Source organism: Pieris napi, chromosome 2 (genome assembly GCF_905475465.1).
Source record: "Pieris napi chromosome 2, ilPieNapi1.2, whole genome shotgun sequence".
In the NCBI taxonomy this organism is placed as follows: Eukaryota; Metazoa; Arthropoda; class Insecta; order Lepidoptera; family Pieridae; genus Pieris; species Pieris napi.
In genome coordinates, this window is record NC_062235.1 from 10,705,369 (window position 1) to 10,718,298 (window position 12,930).

The 12,930-nt window shown below is 32.7% G+C and overlaps 2 protein-coding genes across 2 annotated transcripts; both read left to right on the top strand.

Annotated features, from left to right (window-relative positions):
- The first annotated feature begins 2,400 nt into the window (after window positions 1–2,400).
- On the top strand, window positions 2,401–5,768 carry LOC125058364 (circadian clock-controlled protein daywake-like). Its single transcript, XM_047662445.1, has 5 exons — window positions 2,401–2,532; window positions 3,009–3,225; window positions 4,031–4,164; window positions 4,870–5,025; window positions 5,371–5,768. The coding sequence occupies exons 1-5, from the start codon at window positions 2,472–2,474 to the stop codon at window positions 5,523–5,525; spliced, it is 723 nt and encodes a 240-aa protein (XP_047518401.1). The 5' UTR covers window positions 2,401–2,471; the 3' UTR covers window positions 5,526–5,768.
- Window positions 5,769–7,263: 1,495 nt separating this feature from the next.
- On the top strand, window positions 7,264–12,246 carry LOC125058344 (circadian clock-controlled protein daywake-like). Its single transcript, XM_047662423.1, has 5 exons — window positions 7,264–7,418; window positions 8,421–8,637; window positions 10,463–10,596; window positions 11,362–11,517; window positions 11,845–12,246. The coding sequence occupies exons 1-5, from the start codon at window positions 7,358–7,360 to the stop codon at window positions 11,997–11,999; spliced, it is 723 nt and encodes a 240-aa protein (XP_047518379.1). The 5' UTR covers window positions 7,264–7,357; the 3' UTR covers window positions 12,000–12,246.
- Window positions 12,247–12,930: the final 684 nt, after the last annotated feature.

Genomic DNA, 12,930 nt, shown 5'->3' on the forward strand with positions numbered 1-12,930 from the left:
AAATTATCAATAGGAACTAACCATTGTATTTTTACTACATAGTACTATGTGATGGTTTTTGTAAATGAAGCCCAATCTCGTGCCACTATTTACAATTGGTTTAACAAGTTTAAGCGTGGACGTAGCAATCTCAATGATGATCCGCGCGAGGGACGTTCTTTAACAGCGACTACTGAAGATAACATCAGTGATGTGCGACGCTTGTTAGAGGAAGATAAGAGAGTGACCTATCAGCAGATACGGGCAAGCCTAGGCATTGGTATTATTTCAAAAAATATTACACGAACATTTAGGCGTCAGAAAGCTTTGTACCAGATGGATTCCCCATAAAGTATGGGGCCGAAGAAGTATGTAACCGAAGCCCAGAAACACTTTCACATGGACTTGTGTCGCCAAATGTTAGATAAGTTCAAAGGCGGTGACTCAAATGCTGTATTTGACATTGTCACAGGTGATGAATGCTGGATATATTGCTACAAACCCGAAACCAAAAGACAATCAGCTCAGTTGGTGTTTCCTTTCGAGGATCGGTCAACTAAGGTAAAGACAGGAAGAAGTCAAAGAAAAAAGATGATGCCTCATTCTTTGGTCGGAAATATCATTTCGCGACAGTTGTGCTAGAAGATGAGGGACAGTTACTGCAGACTTGTATGTCAATCACTCTTTGCCTGTTGTCTTGGAAAAAAATTCGATAGCAGCGCCCTCGAAGCAGAATCCTCCTTCACCATGACAATGCTTCAGCGCACTCAGCAAAACGGACTGTTGAATATTTGTCTATGGCAGGTGTCGAGATAATGAGTCATCCGCCATACAGTCCTAACCTGGTGCCCTGCGACTTTCATTTATTCCCAAGAACTAAAGATATAATTCGAGGTATTCGCTTTACGAGCCCTGAAGATGCGGTGAAAGCGTACGAAAATGCCATAGACGAGACCCCTAGAGAAGAATGGGCCCACTGCTTTTCTCTGTGGTTCCATCGAATGCGACGATGTGTGGAGAGGAACGGACATTACTTCGAAAAACAATAAAAGTATTGACAACTTTCTACATTAAGCCGTTTTTCGTTTTCTAAACATTTTCAGTATTACCTAGGTATTTTTCTCCTAAGTATTTCTCTCCTAAGAGTAAAAACGTTACATGTACCGATTTGCTCTCATTGGCTTTAATTTTCCAATGCTTCAGCCACCTCTCAACTTCTCCGGTATGTCCTCCGGTAACGCTAAACTGCAAAGTTATCCCTCAAGAATATAACGCAAAATACTTGGGCATGCAACTAGACAGGAAACTTACATGGCAAAAACATATTTGGACAAAGCGCAAACAACTAGATGGAAAACTGCGGACACTGAACTGGTTACTGGGACGCAAATCACAACTAAATCCTAACAGCAAGATGCTAGTGTACAAAACCACCATAAAACCAATCTAAACTTGCGGGATACAACTATGGGGAACGGCCAGCAACAGTAAAATAGATATCTTGGAGAGATTCATGACCAAAGCTCTGAGAACAATGTTTGGCATCCCTCATTGTATAAATAATAGATACATATACCTCGACCTCGGCCTAAAAACAGTTCGACAGGAAATAACTCAAAACAGCCTGAAATACCAGGAGAAGCTGACCGCCCATGTAAATAAACTGGCACACGCTCTGAGCGGAGAAGGCAGTCTTCAGCATAAGCGGCTAAAGAGAAGGGACATACTGAGCCTATATAAAAGATTTACCTCTTGACATCAAGAGAGTCGTGTGAAAAGTTTCATACAAGTATGGCTCTTGAGGAAAACATGAACTGAGTAAAATCAAACAAACAAGTGGCTTATTGCTGGAAAGCAGATTGCCATGAAGCAGATACAACAAAAACAAAAATAAAACCTAGGTATAATATAAATTAATTGTTAAGTTTTTATAATACTTCTTAATAACTGGATAAACTATGAAAAATCAGAGAACGGGTATTTAACTATAATTTTTTACTTCAATCCATAAACGCAACTCTAAACATTTCACTAAAATATATGATTTAGTTGTCAATGAATTATATCATTTTAAATTGGTAAAATTTAAAATGATACAATAATTATTTATTTTTTAATTTTATTTTGCCGCGCACCACTATTATGTGGAATCAGCTGCCCACTGAAGTATTTCCGAACCAATTCAAATTAGGGTATTTCAAGAAAGATCGTTACCAATTTAAAATTATATAATTACAAGACTATTAGGAGCTTCAATTTCACTATCTTGACAACTAAAACTAATTTTTCCCTCACTGAATTAGGTAATTCGTAAATGCGTCACTCAATATTTTACTGATAAACATTATATTTTTCTAGAATTTATAAGCAATAATAATAAAAGTTAATTACTTATTATAATCGCGAAAAATTTAGTATAAAATCGACAAAGTTCTGAATTGTGAACACTACAGTGCAACATCTGCATTAGTATACTGGTGATAAATTTCATTATGTTTTCGATTTTTGAAATATTAGCTTTAACGACACTGTGCGCTAGTGTCGCTCAAAGTGGTAAGTTTTATTTTTAAAACCTTATGTTGACTTTTTTATAAGACTTGTAGCATTTTAAGCCTTTCATTTTGAATTTAATGGATAAAGTCTAAGGAATTGAAGGATAAGGTGTGGAATGCTAATTCTAAATGTTACTCCCGTACCTAATTTAACGAGTACATAATCTGTGATGTATAAGGTTATTCTTATAGAATACTGTTCTTTTAAAAACGGAGTAGCACTCAAAATCTCTCAAAAACGTGTAAAAACGTAAAAACAAAATGTATTGATTATTCAAACAAGAATAAGGTTACATTATACATTATTACGTCCGAGTATAGAAGATTTAATATAAAACTAAATCAACCTTGTGTTACAATATTTTTTTTCGTAGAATATGGCGTATATGTTTCAAATAGTTTTGTCTCATAATCACCGGTGTCCTTACACCAAGCCAAATATTTAAACAATCATTATTATATATTCCATTTTTACAGAATTACTACCGCCTTGCCATCTTAACGACGATGTCTGTTTTGAGAAGTCCATTAACGTAGCCCTGCCTCAGGTCGTGTCTGAAAACAAAGCCCTTGGGGTCGAATCATGTGATCCCTTGAAACTTGACCTAATTGAGGGCGACATGCCCGATATTAAATTTAAGTTTATTTCCCCAATCACTACGGGATTCAAGCAGTGTATTGTCAAAAATGTGAAGTAAGTGAATTATTAGTTATTTTCAAATGTATAAACGTTTAATACCTGCAGCTCAGTTTCATGATAGGATGTCAAGGCAGAATACAAAATGCAATCCGTATCACCTCGATGTCCTTCATTCCACAACAGCGATTCTTAAGGCAGATTTTGCCGCGAACCGCTATTATGTGGAATCGGCTGCCCACGGAAGTATTTCCGAACAAATTCAAATTAGGGTCTTTCAAGAAAGATCGTACCAATTTTCAAAAGACTGGCAAAGCACTTGCGAGCCGGCACTATGAGCGACCATGGGCCTCCTGCCCGTTTGCCCTCTGTTATTTAAAAAAAAATTAAAAAGTGTGTGCGTACAAAGTACACATTCATACTTATACAATTCTAAAACTTTAGATTTCCGAGACTTAGAGGGAGGGAAAAAGCAAGATTTGTTAGCAATTTAATGAATTTAATTGTCATTAAAATATAAAAAGTGTCGAAATTTTATACAAATTATTATTATTTTTTTTATTTAATATTCGATAGTAAAAATACGTGAAATTTTTATTTACGATTCGTTTTTCGATTTCAATAAATTATATAATAAAATATCCTAATATTTCATATTTTCTCTTTACGAAATATTAATTTTAAAAATAGTTTTTCTATGAGGTGCTTCACCTTCTTCTCACTCTCTCTCAATCGGTCTCAAGCGCTCTCTCCCTTTTCTTCGACAAAAACTCTGCATCATACACATGTGTCGCATGCATCTTCACAATGCTCATACACACGTTAGCAGAAATACTGCAGCCTATTTTATTCTTATTTCCAGAATGAACTTAGATGCACTTACGTTACACGAGGAGCTTGTCTGTCCGAATCTAGAAACAACTGGCAAATACGAAATCTCTGGACGTCTCATCACTTTACCTATTGAGGGAAGTGGAGACTTCAAAATCTCTGCCGGTGAATATGAAAATTACCTAATAATAATATGAGTCAATATCACTGATGGAAGTTTAACATAATATGAAATGGTGTATTTAAGTTCTATGAAAACTCTATAATGTGTCATGTAATATGTGATTATATTTTAATTTTAAAAAACTTTGAAAAATGTATATTGATGTCAAATTTCACTGACATTATTGTATGATACCAGCCAGTTACACAACCCTTTGGTCTATCGCGGTGATATTAATAATATTTACCAGCGATTTTAAAGAATAATTAACATTTTTACGCAGGCGTTTCGCTTTAAACTTATTAGTACCTGAAAAAATTTGCAATGTGTGAATTATATGAAAATGTTAATATATAAAGTATTATGTATTCTTGCGTGCCCAATATATAAAGTTGTTTCAATACTAACAGTGGATTGTCACATTGCCAAATCCTATAAAATGTCAAATCGTGATGGTAATTAACTGTAAAACTCTGTCGAGATATTGATTTAACATTTCTGTGTGTTTGCCAGTCTTCACGATCTCTAAGAGATCTCTGCAGGAGTCAAATTATTATTTTATATATTTTCATTAACAGATTAATGTTAGCCCCGTAAACGGCCACCTAGGCTTGGGTTACACAAGCAGGCAACTATCTAGGCCCTACCCTCTAAAAAAAGTTCTGGTTGGTCGTATTTCATAATATATAATAATTACTATTCTTCAGGGTCATACAATATAATCCTCGATTTTGATTTGGAAACTGTGGTTGGAGATGACAACAAAGCATATCTTTTCTTGAAATCTTTCAAACAGAAAAACGAAGCAACAGCTCCAATTTCTTTCGACTTCAAAAACCTTTTTAATGGACAAAAGGATCAGGGTATGAATTACATTACATTTTTCTTTCTATTATTTTCTGATATTTAAAGCTAATACATAAACTCAAAAACAACTTTAGTTTCCAAATTATCAAATGATTGGATGAATTTCTTAAGAATTATTCGATTTACTAAGACCTCGTTTCCTTTAATAAGTTAAAACTTTTTTTTACCTTTGGTTTTTACGATATATTCAAATAAAACCGCATTTTATGCCAGCATATGTGTAATATATATGGTATCTTCCTTTATTTAACATTAAAAATTTTGAAAAAAATAAAATGCTAATAATGCATGCTAATATTGGGCTTTATGGCGTTGTATAATATATTACGTAACAATTTCAGCTGACAATGCCCACGCATTTGCTAATCAGAACTGGAAGCAGGTCTCCGATCTCCTGCAGGAACCTATTTGGAACGAAAACGTGAAGAAAATCATTTTTAACGCCAACAAATACTTAATGACTGAACCCCTTGATCAAATGTTCATATCACCTTAGGTTGTTAATGTAAAAATACTATACATTTGTAACATATATTAGTATGTAATGTAATATGTAAACATATATTAATTGCAAATAACCCATGTTTTTTCTACATTAATGACAAAATATTATTTGGCTATCAGTCGCTATAATAGTAGGTTTGAGCATAAAGAGCCCAAATGAAAAAGACCGTAGTGAGTAGTCTTAAACATATTATTTATATTTTAATTTTAATAATAAACTATTATATATCTATCATTGGCACTTATTTATTACACACCTATAATATATAATTACGATTATATTATTAGAAGTAGCATATCAATCAAATGTTTATAAATGTAATAAGGGGCATAATCAATAATCATTTCCCGTGAAGGAAAACATCGTGAGGAAATTAGCACGCAATCGAATTTAAAAAAGAATAGAATTGTGACATTTTGGAATAAATATAATTTTTCACGAACTAGAGAATACTAGTGCGCACCAGCGCATTACAGTTAAACATATATTTACAGCTTCACAGATATATAGCCTGAACATTTTTCTAGTAACTTATACAATAGTCTTAATTCTTGTGACAAACTGGTGAGCAATCCCCAATAGTTAATACGAAACTTGGAATAGTTGGCACCTATACTTAGTACATATTAACTTTAAAGTTAAATTTGTTTAAAATCTATTTAGATATGTTTAGAAGATAATATTTGTAAATAAAGTGCTCAGGGTCAATGCTCCCTGGTACATTTTCAATAACGACCTCCATCGGAACCTTAATGTAGAGGACGTCAGACGACCTGCGCTTGGACAAATAACATAATCAGTTTCGGTCACAGCGATAATTCGAGTGAAGGGTCAATAGGTAAGTAAGTAGGGCAGGGCAAGTGATAGAATGATATTTCCTTACCTTTCGCAGATACGCTATTCTTACAAAATATATACACAAAATGGCATCGTTGCTTGTAAAAATTATCAATGGGAACTAACCATTGTATGTGCAACAGATTAAATTCAAAATTTTGAATATCGTTTAATATCGTTGAGCTCTTGTGCGTTATCATTTTAATGTGATAACCTATGAAACACATTGTATATAAAAACACAGACAGTGAGTTCAACATTCTTTTTCACATAAACATTTAGGGTAAAGGTTAGCATAGCATGATAAGAGCAAGAGATGTTTTAATAATAAATTGTTTGTATATTAAAGAATATAATATAAATTGATTGTTAAGTTTTCATAATACATCTTAGTCACTGGGCAAACTATGAAAGTATAGATAAACGATTGTTTAATTATTATACATATATGATTAAGTTGTCTATTAATTTTTACATTTTGAAATGTACAGTACACAAGACAATATTAGGAGCTTCAATTTCACTGACTATTTTGTCAACGAAAACTAGTTTTCCCTTCAACGCTGAATTAGATAATACATATTATATGCATCACCCAACTTCCCAAAACATTTTACTTATCTTTATATATATAATTCTTCTGTGAGTGTGTATGTCACTGAACTTCTCTCAAACGACTGGACCGATTTTGATGAAATTTGTGTGTGTTCAAGGGGATCTGGAAATGGTTTAGATTCACAAATCAGCCCGCCAGATGGCGCTGCAGTCGGTACTTTCATACTTTGCTTTACTAATTGCTTGAAATATCATGCAGGACAACGTCTGTCAGGTCCACTAGTAAACATTATATTTTTTAGCATTTATATGCAATATAAATGTTAATACTTATTATCACCGCGAAAGATTTCATATAAATGCAACGAAGTACCGTATTGTGAACACTACAGTGCTACATCTGGAATAGTATACTTGTGATAAATTCCATTATGTTTTCGATTTTTGAAATATTAGCTTTAACGACACTGTGCGCTAGTGTCGCTCAAAGTGGTAAGTTTTATTTTTAATACCTTATGTTGACTTTTTTATAAGACTTGGAGCATTTTCACGTTAAGCCTTTGATTTGAATTTAGTGGACTAAGTCTAAGGAATTGAAGGATAAGGTGTGGAATGGTAACTCTCAATGTTTACTCCCGTAATGCGTATGTAATATTTGTTGTATAAGTGTGTTCTTATATAATACTGTTCTGTTAAACATGGAGTAGCATGTCCGTTACAAAACTATATATTACTGTATCCCAGGAATCGAAACCTGGATCAATATGAAGCTTCATTAACAGAGCCACAAGTTTAATCCTTCGAAATTAGCACATATTCATCAAGTTATCTAACATTTGAATTTTGTTAAAATAAGAATTTAAATAGGTACAATAGATTAACATAATAGAGTATAGACAATTGCGATTTAGTTTTAAATAGGGACGTAAGCCAAAATACGAAATATTTTGAATAACAAACGTCGAATTTATTCATATTTCTAGGAAAAAACTTATTATACTTTCATATAATTTGAGTTACAAATTGACAGGTCTCTCAAAATAGTGTAAAAACGTAAAAACTAAAAGTATTAATTATTCAAACAAGAATAAGGTTACATTATACATTATTACGTCCGAGTATACGTGATTATTTCTTTTTAATTTATTTATCATTTAAAATTTATATATATTGAAATTATAAATTATGATTGGAATTTAAGGATTATTATAAGAATGTTTTTTAATGCATGCACATATGTAATAGTTAATCATATCACATGCTTGTTTAATATATTATTCATTATGGAAATAAAGAGGCTATAATAAAAATAATAGGGGATTTATCGAACTATATTTATAAAACTAAATCAAGCTTTATAACACAAGCTAATACATAATTTTTTTTGTAGAATATGGAGTATATGTATCAAATAGTTTTGTCTCATAACGATGGGTGACCTTACACCAAGCCAAATATTTTAACAATCATAATTATGTATTCCATTTTTTACAGAATTATTAGCGCCATGCCATCGTAACGACAATGTCTGTTTTGAGAAGTCCATCAACGATGCCCTGCCTGCGATCTTCTCTGAAAACAAAGCTCTTGGGATCGAATCATCTGATCCCTTGAAACTTGACCTAATTGAGGGCGACATGCCCGATATTAAATTTAAGTTTATTTCCCCAATCACTACGGGATTCAAGAAATGTGTCGTGAAAAATGTGAAGTAAGTGATTTATACTTATTTTAAAATGTATATATATCTATAGTAAGGTTTAATACCTGCAGCTGAGTTAGAATACAAAATTCCATCCGTATCACCTCGACGTCCTTCATTTCACAACAGAGCGTTTCTTATAGTAGAGGAGCCCACGATGCTAAACGGGGATTTACTCGAACGTCATAGAGACATATTGGGTTGCGAAGTTTGGATAATAATAAGAAAGAAATGTACACCTTTTCATCGGTGGTGGGAGCGGCAATAAATTTTCAAAAATGTAAGAAAAAAACTGTGCCATTTTGACATACTCAAGCGCGACAGATTAAGATATATATAGCTCATCTTTATGTCCTAGACGTGATGTCTCATAATCTGTCGATTATCTGGAGGGATTCGCCTAATATGATAATTACAAAAAAAAATTTAATCATTGAACTTAATTGATTGATAAGCTCTGAAAATAGCAAAAAGTGTAAAGCGGAAGAACCAGTTTTCGACGATATTCTAATATATTTAAAAATTTCTCTCATATTTATAATGTAATTTTTTTGATTTTTGCAAAGTTGTTTCGCCACAGAATACAATTTATCGACGACTTATATATTTTTAGTCATCCTTGAATTATTTCCTTCAAAATAAAAAAAAATCAGCCACACTCGCTTCTTTACGTTACTTGCAAATTGTCAGATTAGTGAAATATACACTTCTTAGCATGTAATTAACTCACCTTTACTTAATCTGAAGCGCTCGAGAAAGTCTGATGATTATAATTTTTTACTAATCTGATCCTTTATCCTTGACGGGCCATATATTTGGGGCTCATATTTGGTAGAGGCACTTAACCGGGTACAAGGCATCTCAGTGTATATATATCTGCCACGCTGTACTAAACCCCGAAATCCCCTCTTGGTTTCCCCTACTATTAAGGCAGTTTTTGCCGTGCATCACTATTATGCGGAACCAGCTGTAAAGCAGAAGTATTTCGAACCAATTCGACTTAGGGTCTTTCAAAAAAAGAGCGTAACAATTTTTAAAAGGCTGGCAACGCAATTGCGAGCCTTCTGGCAATATGAGTGTCCATGGGCCTCCTGCCCATTTGCCCCCTGTTATATAAAAACAAATCAATATAAATTGCCAAAACATAAATAAAACAAGTATACGGTACGGTAAGGTACGTTCATCTTACGATTTAAGCTATCTGATTTAATAAACATTGAAAAACACTTTTTTTAACGGATTTGAAGTTATGTTTTATTATAAATTTACAATTATTTTACATAATTTTAAATTCAACCGACGTTTCGCGTGCTTTACAGCGTGCGTGGTCACGGTGTCTGAAGACAAAAGGTGTTGAATGTCAAAAAGTATCACAGCTGTAGAAAAAGTTGTGTTATCTGTATATATTTCGGGGTTGGTATCGACTAAAAGATGGAGGGTTTTGGCAGAAATGGCTCACGGTGTCCTCTATTTTCGCGCATTGTTTATCTTGAGAAAAAAAAAAAGACAATAGTATTAATAAACAATGTAAGAATTTGTCTGAACTCTAAGCTTAATATGTATACACAATCAATAAATATTTTAGAACTGTCTCTATACTATATGCTATCGTGGCTTCATCAGATCGAAGTGTCATTTCTATAATTGATTTTTTGTAATGATTTTATTATTCCATTATTGGAATCTAGGGCATCTTAAGTAAGCATTAGCATGGGTCAATACTTGAAAGTTCCATATCTTTTTGATTAAGTCAAATCATGTATCACATGCATCAATACAATGCTCGAACCCATGTGAACAGAAATACTCCAGCCTATTTTATTCTTATTTCCAGAATGAACTTAGATGCACTTACCTTACACGAGGAGCTTGATTGTCCGAATCTAGAAACAACTGGCAAATACGAAATCTCTGGACGTCTCATCACTTTACCAATTGAGGGAAGTGGAGACTTCAAAATCTCTGCTGGTGAATATGAAAATTATCTAAAAATAACATCAACATCAAAGTTAAGTCAATATCACTATTAGATCCTTTGATGAAAGTTTTACATAATATGAAATGGTTTACGTACGTATACATTCTATGAAAATTCTGTAATGTGTTCATGTAATAAGTGATATTATAATAAATAGAAAAATGTATTCTGATGTCAAATTGCACTTACCTTATTGTATGATACCAGCCAGGTACACAACTCTTTGGTCTATCGTGGCGAGAGTAATATTATTTACCAGGTAAAGAATAAAATGTTACATTTTTACGCAGGCGTTTCGCTTTTAACTTTTTAGTACCTGATAAAACTGGCAATGCATGGGAGAATTATATGAAATTGTTAAAATTTAAAGTAAGTAGTGGTAATAGTACAGAATTCTCGCGTTCACATTATTAAAAGATACTTCAATACTAACAATGGGTTGTCACATTGCCAAGTCCTATAAAAATTTCAAATCGTGATTATAATTAACTGTAAAACTCTGTCGAGATATTGATTAAACATTTCTATGTGATCGCGAGTCTTCACGATCTCTGAAAGATCTCATTATATCTGCAGGAGTCAAAATATTATTTTATATATTTTTATTAACGTTAGCCCCGTAAACGGCTACCTAGGCTTGGGTTACACAAGCGGGCCACTATCTAGGCCCAACCCTCCAAAAACAGCGCCACTCCTAAAAGTTCTGGTTGGTCGTATTTCATAATAATATATAATAATTACCTACTATTTTTCAGGGTCATACAATATCATCCTCGATTTTGATTTGGAAACTGTAGTTGGAGATGACAACAAAGTATATCTCTCCTTCAAATCTTACAAACAGAAAAACGAAGCAACAGCTCCAATTTCTTTCGACTTCAAAAACCTTTTTAATGGACAAAAGGATCAGGGTATGAATTTTATTAAATTTTCTGATATTTAAAACTTACTGATACTTAATACTTAAAAACTACTTATTTTTCCAAATCATAATAATTGGATGAATTTCCAAAGAAATATTTGATTAACTAAGATACAGTGATCGCATTGCCTTAAATAAGTGAAACCTTTTTTACCTTTGATTTTTACGATATATTCAAATAAAACTTTTCGTGCCACCAAGTTTATTTTATATATCGTCTCTTCATAGATATACATATTTGTAAAGAAATAAAATATGTTAGGGTGCATGATAATACTGGCTTTATGGCGTTGTATATATTACTTAATAATTTCAGCGGACAATGTCCTCACATTTGCTAACCAGAACTGGAAACAGGTCTTCCATCTCCTGCAGGAACCTATTTGGAACGAAAACATCAAGAAAATCGTTTCTACCGGCAACAAACTCTTAAGGACTGAACCCCTTGATCAAATGTTCATATCACCTTAGGTTGTTAAAGTAAAAATACTATACATTTGTTACATATTTTAGTAGTAACAAATGAATACACATACATTAGTAGAATATACTCGTATAACCCATGTATTTCGTTTCTTATCTACATGAAAATATTCTTCGGCTATCAGTCACTATAATAGTAGGTTTTTTAAACTTAAAGGGCTCATATGAAAAAGACCGTAGTTTTAAACATATTCTTTATATTTTTACTTTAAAAATAAACTATTATATACTATCATTGGTACTTATTCATTACACACCTAAAATATATAACTACGATTATATTATTAGAAGTAGCATATCAACCGAAAGTTTATAAATATAATGAGGGGACATAATCTTCTTTGTACATTTAGTATGTAATACGGTGAAGGAAAACATCGTGAGGAAATTTACATGCCTGCAATCGAATTTAAAAAAAAATAGAATTGTCATATTTTGGAATAATCAGAATTATTCATGAATTAGAGAATAATAGTGCGCACCAGCGCAGTACAGTCTTACAGATAAATAGCCTGAAAAGTTTTTTAATAACTTATATAGTAGTCTAAATTCTTGTCTAGATACAAGGAATGTACAATCTAACTTTATGCCACAAACGGGGGAGCAAATCTCCAATAGTTAAGACGAAACTTGGAAATTCGTGCTTGGTAGGACTATCTCTTCGACATGTAAAAAATAAGGCATTGATTTACTTAGGGTCTGGTTTTTCCTAATTGCAATGTTATTCGGTTCGGTAATTTGGAATATTACAAATTATACCAAATATAATCGTCAAAATATATTTGTCTATTATGGTGAGATAATTTAATACAACCAAATTATAATACCACCTTTTTAATTTGACTTATATTTAAGGAGGTCCAGGGTTCGATTCCTGGTAGAAACAGAATGCTGATTACCTTTGAAAAATCCTACGTAC

Coding starts and splice junctions, on each gene's coding strand:
- LOC125058364 (XM_047662445.1), top strand. CDS start 2,472: ATGTTTTCGATTTTTGAAATATTAGCTTTAACGACACTGTGCGCTAGT. Junction 2,533..3,008: donor CGCTAGTGTCGCTCAAAGTG/GTAAGTTTTATT, acceptor CCATTTTTACAG/AATTACTACCGCCTTGCCAT. Junction 4,165..4,869: donor AGACTTCAAAATCTCTGCCG/GTGAATATGAAA, acceptor ACTATTCTTCAG/GGTCATACAATATAATCCTC.
- LOC125058344 (XM_047662423.1), top strand. CDS start 7,358: ATGTTTTCGATTTTTGAAATATTAGCTTTAACGACACTGTGCGCTAGT. Junction 7,419..8,420: donor CGCTAGTGTCGCTCAAAGTG/GTAAGTTTTATT, acceptor CATTTTTTACAG/AATTATTAGCGCCATGCCAT. Junction 10,597..11,361: donor AGACTTCAAAATCTCTGCTG/GTGAATATGAAA, acceptor ACTATTTTTCAG/GGTCATACAATATCATCCTC.